Genomic DNA, 22,273 nt, shown 5'->3' with positions numbered 1-22,273 from the left:
CTTTGCACAAAATAGCACATAAATGTCCACAGCACAACATTGTGAAGACATGACAAGCCACAGGGGTGGGTGGGGGGTGAGGAGTAATCCGAAGCGAACACAGCAGCCACCCTGCACAGCGCTACCATTCCAGCGCGGCACACAGACCCGCCGTGTTCCCTCGCAGGAAACAAGCATCGAAGGCGTTGGAAAGGGAGGGGGATGAGTGAGTGCCTATCAGTGTAAGTGTATGTGTGCGTGTCCATAGTTCAGCTGAGACAGTGTCCTTCGGCCTATCAGGCTAAGTAAACAGTCCTCCAGCCAATCCAGGTGTCCTTGCATGGGATGGGAAGAATAGCCGTTATCAGGGAGTGATTGTTCGGCTCCAGCCTTGGGCCTGCAGCTGGCGCGTTATGGGGGTCCGCAATGTTCATGTTGATTTTGTTAATTTCCATGCGAGCAGCCCAGGAGAATTTTCAGGCTGCTCTTTAACACTCCGACACTGGCCTCTCGATCTCCCGTTGGAGAGTCGCGAGCCTCCCCATGATGGTATCAAACTTCTGTTCCATGGTGTTATCGTTCTTTTGATTCTGAGACCTCACAACTGCAGTGATCCGTTCCGCGATGTTTTCCAACTGTCGCTCAAGGGTCTCATTTTGAGCAGGCCTCTCTCTGATGTTTCCCCTCATACGCTCGATGGTGTTGTTTTGAGCCTTCACAGCAGCTGCAAGCGTCTCCAAGGTGTTGACCATATTACGTTCGTTGTGAGAGGTTGCGCCTCGTTCCATTTCGATTCCAGCGGGCAGCCTTGGGGGGGTTTGAACAGCCGGTTCCGCTCTCTTATTTCTCCGATAAACCAGGGCTAAGCCAACTCCGATCAGCATGAACCCTGTTATCATGGTTCCGAATAGATAGATATCTTCAGCGTCCTCGATCGACAGTCCCGTCAGGCACATGATCCTCCAGTTCTGCCACCCGTCCATCGTGTATCCGGCAGGGAAAGTCCCTCCAGGGCACTCAGGCTCTCCCGAGCCCAGATTTCTCGTTGAGAAAAGGGTGTCAATAGCATTCAGAGACCAGTTGATCAAATCCATAGTTCTCTTTTAGGTTTTAGAGAACGACAGTGGGAGGACAGACATTTGTTTAGAACTCTTAAAGATGTCGAAGAAGCAAGCTCCTTTAAGCAATTACTGTGATGTTTCTCCACCTCCAAAGAAATGTCAGAAGGAGTCCGAACCACAAAAGAAGCGTATTCTCGGAAAAGTAGTTGCAGGAGGTGAGCTGGTGTTGAGCTTGAAGAGTTTTCTTCTTCTTCGGCCATGTTCTCTTAATAATACACTCACTTGGTTGATTACTTTGCCCGTTTCTTTTATTGTTAGCAACACAGGAAGGGAATGAAATACATCATTGCTTCAGCAGTTCGCGCTTCGGAACAACAGGAACAGGAAGTGAAGTAATCTATAATCACCAAAATAAAATCCTTTTCAAAATAAAATGACAATCAGAAAACGTCTTTCACAACATAAAATAAATAAATATATTTACTCTTGAGAACACAAATCTAACACCCCCCCTTGTTCTCATGCTGTTAACCCATAGCATCTTATGCATTTCCAAAGAACCATTTTTGAAACTTTCTGAGTCTCACTCTTGTAACTGGTTTTGTTGTATGTCTGCAGCCATTTCTTCTGATGGACAGTGTTCCATGCAGATTTTCCTTTCATTTACCGCTTCACGAATGAAGTGATATTTCACATCAATATGCTTTGACCTCTGTCTGTTCACTGGGTTTTTACTCAACACAATGGCCCCTTGGTTGTCCCCAAACAGTTTAGTACATGTGTACCTTTTTCTGTCCATGCCGTTTAACAGTTGGGTTAAGTACATGCTTTCCTGAGTAGTGGTTGCAAGACCAATGTATTCAGCTTCACATGTTGAGAGTGCCACTGTAGGCTGTTTCTTTGTTTTCCAAGATATTACTGGTCCCTCTTTAGTAAGTGCAAAACAGTAGCCTGTTGTACTGCGTCTGTCTTTTACAGAGGATGCCCAGTCAGAGTCACTGTAAGCAATTAGATCTAGATCCTCACTGCTTTTCTTAAAGATCAGTTCGAAGTCGTTTGTGCCTTTTAGGTATCTGAGGACTTGTTTTGCCGTTACTAAGTCCTCTCTCGTGGGTTGAGCAAGTGTTTGAGATAGTCTGCTAACAACCCAGCTTATATCTGGTCTCGTACACGTCATGGCATATATCAAACTGCCCACTATTTCTCTGTACTCTCTTGAGTTAACAGTCTCATTTGCATCATTTCCTCCACATGTAGTAGTGTCCGTTTTTAGTTCACACGGTGTGGATCTGGGTTTGCATTCAGACATCCCAAAGCGTTCCAACATTCTTTGAATGTACCTCTTCTGATTCATCCTGATTTCACTCTCTTTTTGTATAAACTGTATCCCAAGAAAACTGGATATTTTCCCCAGGTCTTTCATGTTAAACTTTGACCTCATTGTTTCTTTGAATGTGTTTAACAAGTTAGTATTGCTAGCCGCAATGATCAAGTCATCTACCCAGATGATAACCAGTAGAGTTTCGTGTCCAATGTCCTTTCTGTATACACAGTGATCAGAAAGGTTTCTTTCAAAGTCATTTTGTTCAAGGTAGTCATTCAAGAGTTTGTACCAGTTTCTACCTGATTGTTTTAACCCGTAAAGGGATTTCTTTAATTTGTACACCAAGTTTTCTCCTGACTCTGTTTGCTCAAAACCTTCTGGTTGTTCCATGTATATTTCTTCCTCAATGGGAGCATGCAAATATGCAGTTTTAACATCCATTTGGTGGATAATAAGATCATTCTGGACTGCTATTTGCATTAGGGTTCGCACAGATGTCATGTTTGCTGTTGGTGCAAATGTCTCTTGGTAATCTATTCCTTGTGTCTGGTTGTAACCTTTTGCTACAAACCTGGCTTTGAATATTTGTCCTTGTTCATTTTCTTTGAGGGCGTAGACCCATTTTCCTCCAATGGTATTTCTACCAGTAGGTAAAGTAGTCAGTTCGAATGTGTCATTCTCTTTCAGAGAGTTGATTTCTTCTGTCATTGCCTGTTTCCACCTTGGTGCCTCTGGTGACATCAGCGCCTCTTTATAGGTTTGGGGGATTCCACAGGTTGCTCTGTAACAATAATCAACACTTACAGAGGTTACATTTGCTAAATCTTTGCAGTTAGATGTGTAATCCTCTAGATATTTCGGAGGTTTCCTTTCTCTGTTAGGATAGCGCTCAGTTTGGTTTTGCTCATCACCCTCATTTCTTTCTATGTCAGGGTTTGGTTCATTTGTGTTGGTTTCCTCTTCTCTAGGAGGTCTGTTTTCTGCTGCATTTTCATTTTGTTGTCCTGTACTTTCTTTTGAGGGTACTACATACTCATAAGTCTGAATTTCTGAGTCATATTCATCAGTCTGTGTTTGTTGTTCAACAGTGTTCTTCTTGATAAATCTCACAAGCCTGTGTTTTGACACTTTTCCTGTGCGAGGGTTATAGACCAGGTATGCTGGGCTATTTTTACTATAACCCACAAATATTCCTTTTTCACATCTGGGATCAAGTTTCTTGTGGTTATGTGTGTATGCATAACAGTCTGATCCAAATATCCACAGTTTTGAGAGATCTGGTCTTTTCCCTGTTAACATTTGATATGGTGTACTTTTAGTCCTGTTACTGTAGCATCTGTTGCGGGTGTGAGCTGCATTTTGAATGGCGTAAGGCCATAATTCTTTTGGCAGCTCTTTTTCTAGTAAGAGACACCTCCCCATTTCAAAGAGAGTTCTCCATTGCCTCTCAGCTGTGCCATTTTGATGAGGAGAATATGGTGCAGATGTTTCATGCTTTATGCCTTTTTCCCTTAAAAGAGACTGAAAGGAACTGCTTGTGAACTCTGTGCCATTGTCTGATCTAATGCACTTAACACTGCCGTATGGTGCACAGTCAGTTAGAAACTTTGCTGTGGCCTCTGTCGTGTCACTTTTCTGTTTTAGGAAGTAAACTGACACTGCCCCTGAAAAATCATCGGTAAATACTATAGTGTATTTATGACCACTTTGGCCACTTGGTTCAATAGGGCCGGCTAGGTCAGTGTGTACCAACTGTAATGGTTCACTCGCTTTTGGGTCACTTTGTCTGTTTCTGTTGTTAGTGAATTTCCCTTCTGTGCACACATTACAATCTAGCATCCCCCTGCCTGTGATTTTCATGCCATCTACAACATCAGGTAGTTTTAACACATCGCTAACATTACAATGTCCTAAAATTTCGTGCCATGTTTTTACATCACAAGCCAGATTAACAGTATCACAGGACATTATGTCATTGAGTGATGTTTCAATGTTTACCGTTTTCAAATAGTAGAGTCTGTTGTATTCTTCGATGGGGAAGACTGTCCCATCTTTGTTCACTAGTTCGTTCTGTCCCTTCTTGAAGATCACCTGTGCTCCATAGTTTGTAGCTGCCTTCACTGAAAATATGCTCTGAGGGTAGGATGGGATGAACAGAGCATCTCTCAGTGTGATGGTGGTACAGTGTCCTTGTGTGTCTCGTAGAGAGACGTTCGTGTCCAGGTCCTGTTTCTGCCAGAGGTTTCTCCATGTTAGAAAAGTTGTTTTTTTTCTTTTTCTTTTTTTCTTTTCCAGCATCCCCCAGTGCTTTCTCATAAAGGATAATCTGATTTGTTGAGCTTTTCTTTACCTTTCTTTGTCTTACAGTATAAACCACCTAGAAAAAATTGTTTAACTGAATATAGGTAAAACCCATAGGAAGGAAGATTTAAAAAACAAAAACAAAAAAATGACATGACAACATTTATCATGTAGACAGCATTTTATGTTGTTTTAATACAGCAATTTGATGATGCATTATATAGACTATAGAAATATATCGCTTCATTTACAATCATCCAGGTAAGAAAAGCCCAGAAAGTTGATTCTGTTCATCTGGACGTAGCCATTCACTAACTCAAGACTTTGGGAATGTCTAGGTCCAGAACAGAATCAGCTTTCTGCAGGTACCCCACATTTAATTACTCTGCAAGTAAATGTAAGGTACTTTATTTGGAAATTATGGATATCTTACAGGAAAGGAGATACAGATTATACTTTAAGTACTACATAAGTAATTTTAAGTACACCTGTTAGAAGATTATTCTCACACACACACACAAGTAATCTAATTTCAAGTAACCTCTGGGCCAAGTGTCAATCTTAAAGTGTTATTCCAGTTACACATTATCTCATTTGATTTTATTTCCATTGCTGAGAAAGATTTTGCATTTTAATTTTACCTTTCTTAGTTTAACATGAACAAATGATACTTGTTGTTGCAATAGAATCATATCTTTTATATGAATGATGCTGCATTAGATATTACTTTTTAAAAAAATACTGTTCACCAATTTCTGGAGATACAGCAGCTTATCAAACAGTGTTAGCTTTGGAAAAAAAGATGGTGGTTGCTGTTTAAGTCTGATAGTGTGTGTCCTGATTTTTTAAAATCAAACCATAGAGAACTCTGCTCTAGTATGCAAATGTGCATACTTTTAACATTTTCAATGATTTTTTACCTGATCTAGTAGATTAATTGGGCAAAACTGCACTGGGTCAAAGTCAAAGTGCAGAAGGAGGGCATTACGTGGATAAAAATGCTCCAGAGTTGTATGGTAAGGGCAGATATGAGATCAGGCAGGGGGACATACAGGACTTGGCTTTGGCTATTAGCCTCACTGGCCTTTTTGTCCTTAATTTTTCTGACTGATGGATCACCCATGTAAGTAGAGCTCAAGATCCAAACTCTAAGTTTACAAGAGTTTGTGATTTGAAAATGTTTGTCTGTAAAATAACAGCATGAATTTATTGTTTTTTTTTTTTATATTACTGGTGCTATTAAATATTTTCTGTAATGTTTATATGTACAACACAATATCAAATGTAGGCTCTGCACCCCTCAGACATGTCAGAGTGTTATATCATACACTAAATCTTTGATGAGAAAATTAAATTTAAATTTGGTAGTGATGAAATAATGTATTATTTAATTCATTTTAATATGCTGCTTCAGTTCCAGTCTATTTTTAAAGCTCAAATAAAAGCTGTCTTTGTCTGGGAACTCTGTCCCTACTCTTACTGATTTACTGGTTTTCCAATTGAACCTATACGAGCAAAGATTTTCAATAATTGCATTTCATCTGTTACTTCCATAATGATTAGTCTTTTAGCAGTTTCTGTTGTATAAATTAACATTCTGTTGCAAGTAACTAGACTTTTTATTACTTTTTAGATGTTTTTTATTTTTCCCGTCCCAACCATAATAAACAATAACAACAGTGATGAAATATTATATTGACTTAGTACTTAGTACCTTGGTCAAGATAATCAATGGATCACTTATTATGTGTAAAGTCCAGTTCGAAGCAGAAGAGAGTCAAACATATTGTTTAAACCAGAACTTCCCGTCAGCTTTTGGGAAAAAACAAATAAAAGTAAATCTTTGTATTTGTCAGTGGTAAACAACAGTGTGTTTGCCTGTTCTTAGAAGCAATGTTTAATTTTTTCCTCTCTGTCTCACCACTGCTCCATAGGAAGGTGATGTCTGCCCCCAACTTGTTGGGGGTAGGAACAGCACAAAACATCTTTGTGGAGTGTCAAGACTGCACTGATGAAAGCGATTTAATGGTTGAAATTAGTGTAATGAGCTATCCGACCAAATCCAAAACGCTGATATCAACATCTGTGAACCTCAACAGTGCAAATAAATTTCAGGCCTTTGGACAAATTAAGGTAATGCAGAAATATGAAAATCTATGTTACTGTTAACTGGTTTCGTTGGTAGGTAAGTCTTGTTTGGATTTGTCAGCCCTCAGTTTTTGCATAATAATAAGCAAAGTGATACAGAACAAGAGTTTAAGTTAAAGGTTAGCATATGTACACCATTAAGTTAGACACCTTACATTTTTTAAATGTTTCTTGTGTTGTAAGATTTGTTATAAATTTGTTTTGAATTAATCAAACTGACTTTTTCATATTAGTCTACATTCAATAATCATTGATAAAACAAAAAAAATGTTTTTAGAAATGTTAAAAATTGTATTAAAAAAACAAAGCCAGTGGTGAAGAAAAGATTAAAGCAAGTTTATATAACCATTAGCAAATCTTCCATTGTCCAGGAGCAGTTGGCTCTATAATTGAAAGTAACATGTATAAAACTACACATACTTTTTATAGTGTTTTAGCCAGACAGATTAGAAAGGAAAGTTGGTCAGGGAGGTAAACATGGACCCAGTGATCACACAAAGAGGTTTAGAAATTCCTCTGCAAAAATGGGAGAATGTGCCCAATGGAAAACCCTTTCAGTTTTCAGGAAGCAACTTTTAGAGAAGAAAATCCAAGTTTTCCAGATACATTTTCAGGTCACAGCACACACGAACAAAGATGTAATGACTCAAAAACAGAACTATTTGAGCAAAACATCAAGAGCTATGATCCATTTACACCCGGCAATGATTATCATGTGGCCAATACAGTCCAGACAGTGAAGCATGATGGTATTTGCAATTTGTTTTGGTGGAGATCTGAAATAGTAAAGGAAGGATAAACACTGCCAAATGCAGATACTTGAAGAAAACCTTATTAAAAGTACATGCCAACTGAAATTGGTCTGATGATAACCATACAGCCAAAAAAATACTGACTGTTAATGAGTGGTCCAGCTAAAGCCTCCATTTAAAGCACATACAATCTGTGAAGGAGCCTGAAGACAGCACTTTACAGACAAATCTTCTTATCCAGGCTTCAAAAGACTTAAAGACTTAAGAGCCTGAATACTTTCAAAAATGACATATCAGATTGTTACAAATTAGGAAAGAGAATAAATAGAAAAACACTTTTTAATATTTTTATTATAAGTTTATACATTGTTGGGAAACTTTTAATTTTTCATTGAAAAATTACATTTGCAAAACTGTAAAGTGTGCAAAAAGTAGAAGTGTCCGAATAGTTTCTGAAGTGGCACTGCACTACCACCTTAACTTAATTATCTCATGTACCCTGCATTGTACTGTTTCTTCACACTGGTCCAAGATCCCCAATCAAGGCTTCAGTAGGGATCCACAAAGGAAGCAGTATGTTTACCTGCAAGCTCAGTTCCCTGATGTGAAACTGGAGAAAATTGTCCTAGTGTCCTTCCACTCTGGATACATCTTCATCCAGACGGACAAGACTCTCTACACACCCAACAGCAAAGGTAAGTTCAATACACAATGATAAAATGCTTCTGTATTTTTAGACATTCTGAATTTAAAGAGGAATTTCATAATAGAAAGAAAGTTGTTTAGTCTTAGCTCTTTATGTTGGATTGTCTTGTTATTGTTTTGTTCAAACAGTAATTTATGATAAAAGAAAGAGGTCATTGTTCAGCTTCTCCTTTATATCTTAAAAAAGGAAATCTTAAATCCTGCTCTGCATGCTTGTATCCTGGATACAGAAACAAGAAAAGTATATAAAGAGGTCTAAGTAGAGCTCAATAGATAAATGAAGGTCTGTTGAAAATAGCGGAAGTCTACAGATACCGATGGTTTTAATGTAACTGTGCTGAAAAACACTGTGGCATGTTGGGAAATGTGGCATATTACAATGCTACATAACATGGCCCAACATGCGTTGTCACATATGAGGCACACAACAACACAAATCTCTATCCTAATGAGGACATAAACAAAGTCTTTCTTTCATTCTTAAGTATTAACACAAAACCTACAGCAAAGTTTAAAATCAGACCAAAGAGCATCATACAATCATTCTAGTGTAGGAAAAAAACCTCATATCATGTCTCTGAAGCTTTGTGTTTCATTTTGAGTTTAAGGAAATTGTGTTTTAAAATATATGTATATGTTATGTTGATATAGCTGTTGTTCCTGCCAATGCTGCGCTGTTGCTTTGACTTATAGTTCTAGTGGTGAAAAAAAGACGTTCCGCTGGAAGTGAAGTTAAATGCAGGGTTACTGATACCCTTGGAAGCACAGCATTACTCTGTTTAAATGCGGAATGAAAGAGCTCACCTTTATGTTTTACTTAGAGTTACAACTAAACCTGAAAATCTGGCGCCTCCCTTTGGCTCCCACGGCAAACTACAATGTGTACAATCAACCCCCTTTGTAGTGTTGGGGATTTCTAAAAGCATTTTTTTTACTTTATTGCAATATCAAATTACTTGCTCTACTTGTTACTAGTGCTGTGTAATACTGCAGAGTCTGATAAAATAAATACAGGGCCTGTATTGCCAATACTGATAACCAATACTTTTAATATAAAGGCAATTTATGTAGGGAAGGGCAGTGTGTCATTTTGCATGAGATGAATCATTGTCAGTTTACAAATTCTTAACACACACACACACACACACACACACACACACACACACACACACACACACACACACACACACACACACACACACACACACACACACACACACACACTTCAACTTGTCATGTTTTTTTGGAGACCTCTATTGTAACTGCGCTTGTCTCTAAAGGACTTTTTAGGTCAACTTCAGGTGCTGAAATGTTCTATAGGCTATAAATAAAAGACATTGAAGAGTCAGAACACACATATTTGAGGCATATTTTTTCATTTTCAAAAAATATTTAATCTAACAAGATTCAGTGAGCTACATATAGAACTTAGAAGATAGAAACAAAGTGTTGATCCTATCATGCTAGTATCAATCCAATGCCAATACCAGTGATATTCAATTGATATTTAAAATGATTTGCCCACCTTTAATTTTTACTTCACTTTACAATACTACATAACATGGTTATAGATGCATTGTCACATAGGCACACACTGACACAAAGCTCTATCCTGATCAGGACGTAAACATACAATTCTTTGTTACTTTGTAACACGTTACATACACTACTGTTACAAGCAGCTGAAAAAGCCAAACAGTCACAGAGCTAAATGTAGAATAACATGAATAACCTTTCTCTCAGTTCATTACAGGTTATTTGCACTGACCCCTAACATGGAACCAGTGGAACGGGACAATTCCACCATAAGTGATACCTCTGTTGCCATTCAGTTTGTGGTATTGCTTTTGTTTTTTTCTTTTATTTCATAATGAATGTGATATTGTAGAACTTTCTTTTTAGATGAAGGCAAGTTGTCATTGTTTTATAGAGGATAAACCACTACCATCAGTCTGCACCAAGCAATAAACTAACTAGCAGACAGACTAGAATTTGACTGAATGGATTAATTTGGGATGGGTATTAAAATGTGTTATTTGATTGAATTTTGAGGTCATTTGGTTGAAGAATTCATTGTCATATTACATGTTCTGTTGCTTTTCATATCTAGGTAGTATGAAGGCAGTATGACTGAGATTGATAAAGGCTTGAGCTTATGGAGTCTTAATAGACTCTTAATAATATAACTTAATATGCCATGAAAACATTAAGTGTATAGAATAAATAATACAACAACAGTATGACAGAAGAGATGAAGGAGCTAGATTTTTTTTTTGTAAATCAAACTATAAAACTTTTTTTTTTTTTTTGGTTTTTATTTTGTTTTCTTTTTTAGAACCCTGAAGGCATCATTTTCCCACTCGATACAGTTTCTGTGAAATCAGGAATCCACTCTGGACATTTTCAACTTAATGAAATTGTCAGGTATATATTTTTTAATTCCATGCTTTGTTGTTTTGTTTTTGTTTTTTTGAAGGGGTGGGGGGGTGGGGGGGGTGGGGGGGTTGGGTTTCTTGTATGTTACTTTTACATATATGGAATAACTGAGACACAGTGATAAGTAGAGTTTTAACATGCTTATATTTAGTACTTATTAGAATGCTAATATTTGCAAGTTGCACATGTTAAGCACCTGTACCATCGTCTCTGTGTTTATTACAACGGAATTTATTATTGAGAACGTGCGCGGTTTTGCAGGCAGGTGATCCATTTACATTTCCTAGATACTTGATGTGAGAAAGGGGTATTCTGCATCAAAGAAGTGGACAGAGCAGTTAGAAAGTAGTTTCACATTATATGTGAATGATTTTATAAAGAATTAACTAAACATCACAGGGTAATTTTATTGGCAGTATGCCATGCATTTAATGCCCCTTAAAACATTTTTGTCTTGCGTTTTCATCACAAAAAGGTGTTCGTGTCTGGCAGTAAGATGTTCCCTATTTTGCTGAAAAGGGTGTGCATAGGATTTTATCCAAGCTTGTTGTGATGTCACTAAAGCAGACATTAAAGTAGACATTAAAAGATAAACAAAGGAAACTTTCAGCAAATACAGTAAAAGTGGATTCTGCTTAACACACAAAACCTGGCAAACACACTTACAATTATTCATAAACATCAGCATTTCAACATATGCATGTTAGCATTTATGTTACTCATCTAAAAGCATCACCATGTCTCAGTTAAAAACAAAAATATGCCAAACTACACACACATCATTCTGGATATTTAAGCACTATGAGTGTATTAAATTGGGGATTCAGCTCTGCACATTTAAATTGGATGAGTCTTTAGGGAATTGAGAAAACCAAAACAGCAACAGAATTAGCCACTGAAACATGCCATTGTCCTGAAAGACATCCTTCACATGTCAGTCTGACTCTATGTACATGTGTTTGTCTTTTGAAAGCACTGGACTGTGGAAAGTGATGGCGAGTTTCCAGAGTAAACCACAGTTGAGCTATTCTGCAGAATTTGAGGTCAAGGACTATGGTGAGCTATCTCATGGGCATTTTCATCATAGACTGCATTTAAAAGATGGATGTAGGTATCATGCCACCGCCTTGTGAAGCTCTGTTTCTGAAGTCTCTAAGCATTTTTGGCTGTCACCATATTAGTAGCACACTCTTGCTTATTAACTAATATGGAGCATCATTTGCAATGTAAAGATTACGTTGTCATGAAATCGCTGTGTGCCAAGCAGGATTTGGGACCCAAAAAGGCAGGAAACAAATTCAAAATTACCTTTAATGCTTTACTTTAAACGGAATGAAAAAGTCCAACACAGTAGCAGTAGTGGGAGCAAAGAAAGTAAAAATGTGGAAACAGAGCTGGAAGACATGAGGAAGGACACAACAAAGGACAATGGGAGATGAGGATGGGAGAGGAAACCAGTGGGAACACAAGTGAGGTTAACTAAAATTAAAGAACATCAACTTGACACAACTAAACAGTGGAACAAAAAATACAGAAATACAGAGACTAGGCTGAAGGACCAAAACACATAAATGAAACTAGGACAGAATGGATCAGAAAAGGGAATTAACTCACCTAACAAACAAAAAAAATTAGAAGCACAAGAAAATAATACCATACCCACCGAAACATAAACAAACAAAACAGATTTTTTTTTCTTACTTGCTACAAAGAATGCAGGTTTAAGGCTTCTCCCCATTTTCTGGACTCACTTTTCAGGCCCAGGGGTTAAATCCACTTTAGATATAACCTGTACAACAATACTTTTACCCTCTTTACTTTATCTTCACCATACAGTAAAATGTCATTTCAGTGCTGCCCAATTTCGAGGTCAAGCTGACGCGTGAAAATCCTTTCTTCTATGTGGACAGTGATGAGCTCACCATCAACATCAAAGCTACGTATGTAAAATGTTTTTTAGATTTTAGATTGTTGTTTTTTTATGTTTTTTGATGTTTTTATTTTAATCATACCCATTTGTTGGCCTCGTGAGCTTATTAATTACTTTCTTGTGGCTTTAGCTATCTGTTTGGTGAAGAGGTGGATGGGTCAGCTTTTGGGGTATTTGGAGTTTTGCATCAGGACCAAAAGACAAATTTTCAGGCCTCGCTTCAGAAAGTGTCGGTACATACTCACACATTTGTTCATCACTGTTGTGTGCCATCACTTCATCTTTATTATTGTGTCTTTCTGTCGCACACATTTTTCTTTTACGCACATGTATTAAAACACATGCAAAGAATGGAACAAATGTTTTCTGTTTGGGTCTAAGCTGCAACATTTGCATCCAGATGAAATAAAGCACTAATATTATGTGTGTTATGTGTTGTAGATTGAGAATGGTGTAGGAACAGTCACGCTGAAGAAAGAGCACATCAAACAGACCTTTGAAAACATCTCCAGCCTGGTGGGGAGCTCCATATTTGCAGCTGTCAATGTGCTGACAGACAGCGGTAAGAAATGGTAAAAGAGAGCATGTGAGTGTAATTAAAAATATCAAAGGTGAATGTTAATTATAGTAGTACACCTATAGCTAACACAAGCATTAATGGGTGTGTAAATGGCTGTGTTACTGAAATACTCTCAATAAGATGAAATACACCCACCAGCCACCTTGTTGGGTACAACTGTTGGACTGCTTGTTAATGTCAATCCCCAATCAGCCAGCAACATGCCAGTTACTCAATATTGGTCTGTAGACATGATCAAGATGACCTTCTGAAATTCAAACCAAGCATCAGAATGAGAGAGATGGATGTTTTGATTGACAAACTGGTCTGAGGATTGCATAAACTGCTGATATTTTCACACATAACCAAAAAATAGGAAATATCCCGTGAGCAGTCATTCTCTGTGCAAAAAGCTACACAGTAAACTATATAACTATGTAACTGTGTTTGGAGTTCTGGTGTTCTCTGGCAATTATCTCAGAATAATGTATGTGAGCCATCTCAAGGTCTTTTTGAAGGGCTCTGGCAGTGTTTCTCTCTGCACAGAGGAGCAGATATCAGCCCGGCTGTTCAGTTAATGCCCTTCCTAGTCCTGTCCAGCTCTCGTTGTGTCTTCTTTTCCACCTCATTTCTTGATATATCCTCTGTAATATTAAGACTATGTTGGGAGACACCGCAAACCTTACCTAACTTCCTGTGCAACCTGAATACATTTCAGTAACAGTCTAATGCCAGTAGTGACAAGCACACTAGCAAAAAGCAACCATCTGTGTCTGTGTCTATATGTCTATAGTCCGATATTGTCTTTTGGGCAGTGTCTTCTTGTTGCCTTTTCAGTGTTCCTGTTGTTGCTTTCATTTGGATCAAAAAAGATAAGATTCATATACAATGATTTATGCTTTCTAACTTGATAGACTTATATGCCTGAAGTTTAACTGGCCTTGTCTTATGTTCCCTTAACATTTTTGATCTGTGTATTGTAAAACAAATCCTACATGTAAATTTTAAAAAGTTACTAATTATTAATTATATTAAGTAATTACATTGTTAGATTATTAAAGTCCCCTGTTCAGCCAAATTAACTCTTGATATTATTATCTTTATAAATTTAAACACGGTTTTGGTAAATATTTAATAATGCCTGTACAATCAGTTCTCAGTTCTCCACTCTCTCTCTCTCTCACACACACACACACACACACACACACACACACACACACACACACACACAGAAAAACACAGAACAGGGAGAGAGACAACCATGTGGAAAACACAACAGAGGACAGACGGAGACTTGTCCTGTGTGTGAAATTTCACTTCCATTTTATTGGGATTAATTGGGATCATAGCATTCAAGGCGCAATATTAAATGTAGTCCTTATATTGTATTTATGTTGTGCTATTAATATACTGAGAGCCAACAACTTAAAATGCATCTAAGTTGCTTTTGAAATACTGCACCAAAAATAATGTACATTTAACTTTCTATATTACCGTTGCCCTGAAATCTTTGCTTGTCTGTTTTTATTGTGTTTTAAAGTGCTAATAATCATTTTTAATTCATATATTTAATGGAATTGTTTGTACAGGAAGTGAAATGGCAGAGGCAGAGCTGACAGGTATTCAGATTGTTACATCACCTTACACCATCCACTTCAAGAAAACGTCCAGATATTTCAAACCAGGAATGTCCTTCGATGTTGCGGTAATGTGAATTACCTTTATTTGCATGTTTGTAAAAATAAAACTATGGTTAGATGATCTGAGATACATAAATGGTCACTTTAGAAATGACCACTGGATGGCATTGTCACAGTCTGGCAGAGGGAGACGGTATGGATTGACGAAAAGGACCCATAACGCAGACTCCACGGAACAGGGAACAAAACTTAAATATTAACAAAAAGCGAGCCGTTTAATGGGGCAGGCAAAAAAGGTACAAACAAAGGGCAAAGAAAACTGAAGCAAAACTAACATTAACGTAAACTGGGTGAACTAAAAACAAACATGAAAAAACCCTCAACATGAAACTTGGCCTGGATGGAACAATACATGAAACATGGAAACATGACGTGAACAACAGACAACCTGACAAAGAATGAGCAGAAACACACAGGCTAAATACACACAAGGGTGATTAGGGGAAGTGGAAACTCATGGGGAAAAAGCTGACTACACTGACGTAGGACATGGACCTTCAAAATAATTTTTATTTTATTTTTTTGTTGTTCTCCCCATGAAAAGAAAACAACAAAAAATAAACATGAAACAACATCGTAAAATTGCCACTACCAGGATCGTGACAGAGCCGCCCCTTCAAGGGCGGATTCCAGACACCCTAAACTAGGGATGCACCGATACCACTTTTTTGGAAATGAGTACAAGTACTTGCATTTCAGTACTCGCCGATACAGATACCGAGTACTTAATAAAAACATGATTTAAATTTGCAGGTAACAGCTTTAGTCCTATAATTTAACAAAAAACAAACAAACAAGGGACTAGTTTGGAATTAAGAACATTTATTTAAAATGAAAAGTTCCTCAAAGGGGGCGAGGATGGCAACAGTCGTCTCCATAAGAGCCCATTGGTGAGCGGTGAGATAGTCAGGGAGTTCGTGCACTCGCTTTTGCTCAATGAGGGACTGGAGCATGTAATACGTGCTGTTCCAGCGCGTCTGTACGTCCTGCTGCAGTCTCTTTATTGGCTGGTTGAGCCTGAATGTCCTCGAGGCGGGAGTAGGCTAAGGCGGAATGTTTAAAATGCCCAACTATTTTCCGTCCCACTGCTATAGCATCAGCTATGCTCCTCTGTGCTAATAAGCGTGGGTAAACTCTTTGTACTCGTTGTTGTGTTGGGATTTTAGGTGCTTGATTAAATTGCTTGTGTTAAATGAGCCTCCTCTGGACAATTTCGCTGAGCACAATTTGCAGTCCGCCTTTGTTTTCGCGTCTTCGTTCACTTTGAAATAGTTCCACACAGCTGATATGTCTCGCCTCGCTTTCTCCCCGCTCTGAGCTGCAGCCGGGGCCTGGGGGCGGGCACTCGGGGCCTGGGGGCGGGCACTCGGCGCCTGTGATTAACCCCTTACATGCCGCTCAAACATAGACAGCTCTCAGACCGTGGTATTGGGGGACTTTTAACGAGTACTTTAGAAAATGTGGTATCGAGGCCGATACCCGATACCGGTATCGGTATCGGTGCATCCCTACCCTAAACCATGAAAATTCAATTCAATTTTATTTATATAGCGCCAAATCACAACAAAAGTCGCCTCAAGGCGCTTCATAGATACAGAGAAAAACCCAACAATCATATGACCCCCTATGAGCAAGCACTTTGGCGACAGTGGGAAGGAAAAACTCCCTTTTAACAGGAAGAAACCTCCGGCAGAACCAGGCTCAGGGAGGGGCGGCCATCTGCTGCGACCGGTTGGGGTGAGAGAAGGAAGACAGGATAAAGACATGCTGTGGAAGAGAGACAGAGGTTAATAACAGATATGATTCAATGCAGAGAGGTCTATTAATACATAGTGAGTGAGAAAGGTGACTGGAAAGGAAAAACTCAATGCATCATGGGAATCCCCCGGCAGCCTACATCTATTGCAGCATAACTAAGGGAGGATTCAGGGTCACCTGGTCCAGCCCTAACTATATGCTTTAGAAAAAAGGAAAGTTTTAAGCCTAATCTTAAAAGTAGAGATAGTGTCTGTCTCCCGAATCCAAACTGGAAGCTGGTTCCACAGAAGAGGGGCCTGAAAACTGAAGGCTCTCCCTCCCATTCTACTTTTAAATACTCTAGGAACAACAAGTAGGCCTGCAGAGCGAGAGCGGAGCGCTCTAATAGGGTGATATGGTACTACAAGGTCATTAAGATAAGATGGGGCCTGATTATTTAAGACCTTGTATGTGAGGAGCAGGATTTTGAATTCAATTCTGGATTTAACAGGAAGCCAATGAAGGGAAGCCAAAACAGGAGAAATATGCTCTCTCTTTCTAGTCCCTGTCAGGACTCTTGCTGCAGCATTTTGGATTAGCTGAAGGCTTTTCAGTGAGTTTTTTGGACATCCTGATAATAATGAATTACAGTAGTCCAGCCTGGAAGTAATAAATGCATGAACTAGTTTTTCAGCGTCACTCTGAGACAGGATATTTCTAATTTTAGAGATGTTGCGCAAATGGAAGAAAGCAGTCTTACATATTTGTTTAATATGTGCGTTGAAGGACATGTCCTGGTCAAAAATGACTCCAAGGTTCCTCACCGCGTTACTGGAGGCCAAGGTAATGCCATCCAGAGTAAGAATCTGATTAGATACCATATTTCTAAGATTTTCAGGGCCGAGTACAATAACCTCAGTTTTATCTGAATTAAGAAGCAGAAAGTTAGCGGCCATCCAGGTCTTTATGTCTTTAAGACATTCCTGCAGTTTAACTAATTGGTGTGTGTTATCTGGCTTCATGGACAGATAGAGCTGGGTGTCATCTGCATAGCAGTGAAAATGTATGCTATGTCTTCTAATGATACTGCCTAAGGGAAGCATGTATAATGTAAACAGAATTGGTCCTAGCACTGAACCCTGTGGAACTCCATAATTAACCTCAGTGTGTGAAGAGGACTCTCCATTTACATGCACGAATTGGAGTCTATTGGATAGATATGATACAAACCACTGCAGCGCAGTACTTGTAATACCTACAGCATGTTCTAATCGCTCTAATAGGATATTATGATCAACAGTATCGAACGCTGCACTGAGGTCTAGCAGGACAAGCACAGAGATGAGTCCACTGTCAGAGGCCATAAGAAGATCATTTGTAACCTTCACTAAAGCTGTTTCTGTGCTGTGCTGAGCTCTGAAACCTGACTGAAACTCTTCAAATAAACCATTCCTCTGCAGATGATCTGTTAGCTGTTTGACAACTACTGAAAAGAGAAAGAACAAGAAAATAAACATGAAAGAAAATCGTAAAATCGCCACTACCAAGATTGTGACAGGCATTGTGAAAAATGTGAATATTTGCTTTGACAGCGTTGACGGAGAAGTATAAAGATGGTCAAAAGGAGTAGATAAAATGATAAAAATCATTGTTGTTTTGCTTTGTTTTGCAGATTGAGGTTTTGAATCCTGATGGCTCTCCTGCACAAGGTGTTGCAGTGATGATTGACCCAGGTGATGTCCAAGGCTTTACCGCAGCTAATGGCATGGCGAGGCTTACTATCAATACAGTCAATAATCCTCAACCAATGAAAATCATAGTAAGTCATAAAACCTAATAGTTTTCAGTTGTTAGATAAGCTTATCTGATATGCAAGAATCTTCAAATCCCCAGTGGGAGAAATTTTTAAAGATACTATTAGGTTAATTGTCTCATAATTATTATTCTGTATATATTTAGTTGTTACTGAATACTGGCTTTGATATAATTAAATTCAACTTTGCACATAAAGCAATGTTGTACTGTACATGGGTCACCTCTATATGCAGGCTGAATGAAAGTGAGAGCGAAGTCAATTACTTTATTAGCTTACGTGTGCTTTATTGTAGGCAAAGACCAACGATGTTAAAATTTCACCTGAAAGGCAAGCGTCAGCCACCATGACTGCTCTCCCATATGCCTCTCAGAGCAACTGTTACATTCACATAGGTATGTACTGAAATAACATTAGAGAGGTAGTGACATCCAAAAATAAATAAATTCTTAAGTCAAATTTTTTTAATGTTTTTAAAGGGGTGGATACAGCTGAAGTAAAAAACAGGCAAAACCTGAAGATCAACATTCACCTCAGTGGGCAGCAAAATGTTCAAAATGACATAACGTACTTGGTGAGATACATATTTACTTACACAACAAACGTACATAGTAGACTGTACATACATACGAGATAAGTGTTGATGTTCAGTTTCTTATCTCTAGATACTTAGCAGAGGTCAGCTCGTGAAATATGGCCGTTACAGAACAAGTGGTCAAATAATGATATCCTTAATCATCACTGTTACCAAAGACTTGCTGCCATCTTTCCGCATCATCGCCTATTATCATCCAAATGATAACGAAGTTGTGTCAGACTCTGTCTGGGTGGATGTAGAAGACTCCTGCATGGGTTCGGTGAGACGCATAATAATGATGTAGCAATTTAAGTGGGAAAATTACACACCTGCGCACCACAGTTAAAGTTAGTATATTTCCCATTTACAGTCTGGTTGCTTTAACGAATACAAATCTACTTTTCCTTCCTTCTCCAGCTGCAGCTTCAATCAGAAGCTGGTTCTAAATTCTATGAGCCTCGCAAAATATTTAGCCTGAAAATCACAGGTGATCCAGAAGCCACAGTTGGACTGGTCGCAGTTGACAAAGGTGTATACGTCCTAAACAGTAAGCACCGTCTAACCCAAAAAAAGGTAATTTATTTTTCATTTATTCCCCTTCAAAATGACTTTAAGGAGTTTAAGGCTCACACTTTAACGGCAGTGGACTAAAGATACAAGTTGTTGCATTTTTTGCTCAAGAACATTTTAATATGTAAAGGTATGGAGGAAGACTAAACCAAAAACTATAGAAATAACTGCCAGCACACTCATAGCTGAACCCCAAACTTAAACTATCTGCTTCTCTGTGTGTATAACGTCCATACTGTAGATTTGGGACACTGTGGAGAACTATGACACAGGGTGCACACCAGGTGGGGGGAAGGATAGCATGAGTGTATTTTATGATGCTGGGCTGCTGTTTGAGTCAAATACAGCTTCTGGAACTCCTTACAGACAAGGTAACCTCTTTTTTACTCTCACACTTGTATTCCTTCTTTCTTCTAAAACCAAAATAGTAAAGTCTAGTCTGTGTTAATTTCCAGAGCTGAAATGTCTGAACCCCAACAGAAGAAAAAGGGCCGTTGATATGATGAATGTCACAACTACCTTATGTAAGATCAACAAACACTTACATGATCTTCTGTCATACACTTCAGGCTTTACAAACAACTCCTTTTGTTGCTAACATTTCTAAAGCTTAACTTTTCCATGCTATATGATTGTACAAGAAAAAATAAGTAAAATGTCTTTTTTTTCCTACAATACTACAAGATTTATTTATTATGTACAATAGTTCAGTCTGTCTCATCTACAGCTACAACAATTTTTATACTCCAATTCATTTTCCACATTCTGCGTTTGTGTTTTCTTATTCAAATTATAGTTTAATTATATGGAGAACATTTATAGGTTGTTTTGATTTAAAGTACTAGTTTTATCACTATTTGAGACTTTCCACTTTGCTCTGTTGTTGTACCAAAGTAAACATTTTTAAGTTTTTTTTTTCTATTTTGAGCTAAAGTAACATAAATGACCAGTAAAAAAAATGTGACAATGATTGTCAAATTCAATTAGATTTAGAAACTTTTTTTTATTTCTAATAAATAAACTAATTATTAGTCTTTTATACCTCTGTGTAAAAAAAAAAAAAAAAGGGTCAGAAGGAGTCTCACCTTTTATCTTTCTGTTAAATGCTATTTTCTCTACAGTGAGTCAATATAAAGACAAACTGGAACGTGACTGTTGCTTAGATGGAATCCGGGAAACCCCAACTTCATCTAACTGTGAGAAGCGCAGTGAGTTTATCGCTGATACAGCCTGTTTTGAGGCTTTCCTGCACTGCTGCAAGGAAATAGAAAAAGAGAGAGCTGAGAGGAAGGAGGATGGCCTCAAACTGGCTCGCAGTAAGAATCACGAACAATGGATGGAAGGTGGTTATAAATGGTCCTACTGGTCACTATAAAGGAATAAAAATGTGAACGTTTTAAAACTTCAGGTGAGGATGATGACAGCAGTTTCATGGACAGCAATGAAATTGTTTCCCGCACCAATTTCCCTGAAAGTTGGCTGTGGTCTGATATCAAATTGCCTGCTTGCCCTGCGAACAGAGCTAGATGGTTAGTGAGCTGAAATATAGAATTGAAATATCTTAGTACCTTCACTACCTTCACTGTGTTAATATTTCGTTTTTCAGTGAAACAACATCAGTTTCGAAAAATGTTCCTTTGCAAGACTCAATTACAACCTGGCAGCTCACTGGTATTAGTCTATCAAAAACTCACGGTGAGGATGAACTGATATAATTTGTCTCTAGATCAAGGAGCCAACCTATAGCTCATCAACTGGTCTTTCTTTTGCTGTGTTTGTGTCTTTGTCCGTTTTTCTTTTTTTCTCTTTTTTGAAGGTATCTGTGTGGGTGATCCATTAGAGATAGTTGTCCGTAAAGATTTCTTTGTTGATCTGAAGCTACCGGACACTGCTGTTCGTGGGGAGCAGCTAGAAATTAAGGCAGTCATCCACAACTATGGTCCCAATCTTTACACAGTAAGCCTGGTTCATCCAAGCACGTCAACACCACCATAATGTTCCATTCAATGACATTTTATCATCATCATTAATATTATTATTATTCAGTTAACTGTTCTTCAGTGGAACTTGATCAGAGACTGTAGCGATTTTTTATATTCTGTAGATTATGACAAAAAGTGTTTGAAATCCTTGAATGAACTTATTTTCAAGGTGCGCATTGATCTGACTGAGGCGGAACATGTGTGCAGTGCAGCATCTAAACGTGGGCAATTTCGTCAGGAGATTAAAGTCGGGGCCAAAAGTATACGATCTGTACCATTCACCATCATTCCTACAAAAGAGGGACAGCATCGCATTGAGATCAAAGCAGCTGTCAAAGACTCAGAATTGGGTATCAGTGATGGAATTGTGAAAATGCTACAAGTAGTGGTAAGAAAGAAAGACATATTCTACCAACTCACATAGCTCCCTACCTTTAAGAGACACATGAAGTCATTGAATGCAGCCAGATATGCAGGGTACAATTAAATACATTAAGAAATCAAGCATAGCATTGGTACAGGCAGGCACCAAAGTCAAGCTCAGCACACATTCCAGTTGAGCTATCACCTATGATCATTCTAAGGGTCACATATAGAGTGCCCCTTTTAGTCCCTGAAGCCTGCCAAACCTTCGGTTAATCTAAAAAATGCTTTGGAACCTACCTCCATCCTCCTTTTTATCCTGTCTTTTTTTTTTTT

General features: G+C 38.3%; 1 protein-coding gene across 1 annotated transcript in view; it reads left to right on the top strand.

Annotated features, from left to right (window-relative positions):
• Positions 1-5,510: 5,510 nt before the first annotated feature.
• Positions 5,511-22,273, top strand: part of LOC146630947 (complement C3-like) — a 28,878-nt gene continuing 12,115 nt past the window's right edge. Inside the window, exons 1-22 of the mRNA XM_085355065.1 lie at positions 5,511-5,788; positions 6,600-6,798; positions 8,098-8,260; positions 10,014-10,108; positions 10,606-10,694; positions 11,680-11,762; positions 12,559-12,646; positions 12,767-12,869; positions 13,078-13,198; positions 14,785-14,900; positions 18,305-18,451; positions 18,741-18,840; positions 18,925-19,019; positions 19,111-19,302; positions 19,440-19,595; positions 19,834-19,963; positions 20,048-20,116; positions 20,714-20,908; positions 21,001-21,121; positions 21,199-21,287; positions 21,409-21,548; positions 21,744-21,962. Of these exons, the coding sequence (XP_085211191.1) occupies positions 5,664-5,788; positions 6,600-6,798; positions 8,098-8,260; positions 10,014-10,108; positions 10,606-10,694; positions 11,680-11,762; positions 12,559-12,646; positions 12,767-12,869; positions 13,078-13,198; positions 14,785-14,900; positions 18,305-18,451; positions 18,741-18,840; positions 18,925-19,019; positions 19,111-19,302; positions 19,440-19,595; positions 19,834-19,963; positions 20,048-20,116; positions 20,714-20,908; positions 21,001-21,121; positions 21,199-21,287; positions 21,409-21,548; positions 21,744-21,962 (2,835 nt within the window). The 5' untranslated portion in view covers positions 5,511-5,663. The remainder of the gene's footprint in view (positions 5,789-6,599; positions 6,799-8,097; positions 8,261-10,013; positions 10,109-10,605; positions 10,695-11,679; positions 11,763-12,558; positions 12,647-12,766; positions 12,870-13,077; positions 13,199-14,784; positions 14,901-18,304; positions 18,452-18,740; positions 18,841-18,924; positions 19,020-19,110; positions 19,303-19,439; positions 19,596-19,833; positions 19,964-20,047; positions 20,117-20,713; positions 20,909-21,000; positions 21,122-21,198; positions 21,288-21,408; positions 21,549-21,743; positions 21,963-22,273) is intronic.

Source organism: Diplotaxodon limnothrissa, linkage group LG6 (assembly GCF_057381915.1).
Source record: "Diplotaxodon limnothrissa isolate DT_005_m linkage group LG6, D_limnothrissa_male_GT1.1, whole genome shotgun sequence".
Lineage (NCBI taxonomy): Eukaryota > Metazoa > Chordata > Actinopteri > Cichliformes > Cichlidae > Diplotaxodon > Diplotaxodon limnothrissa.
This window is presented reverse-complemented; position numbering and strand designations above follow the sequence as displayed.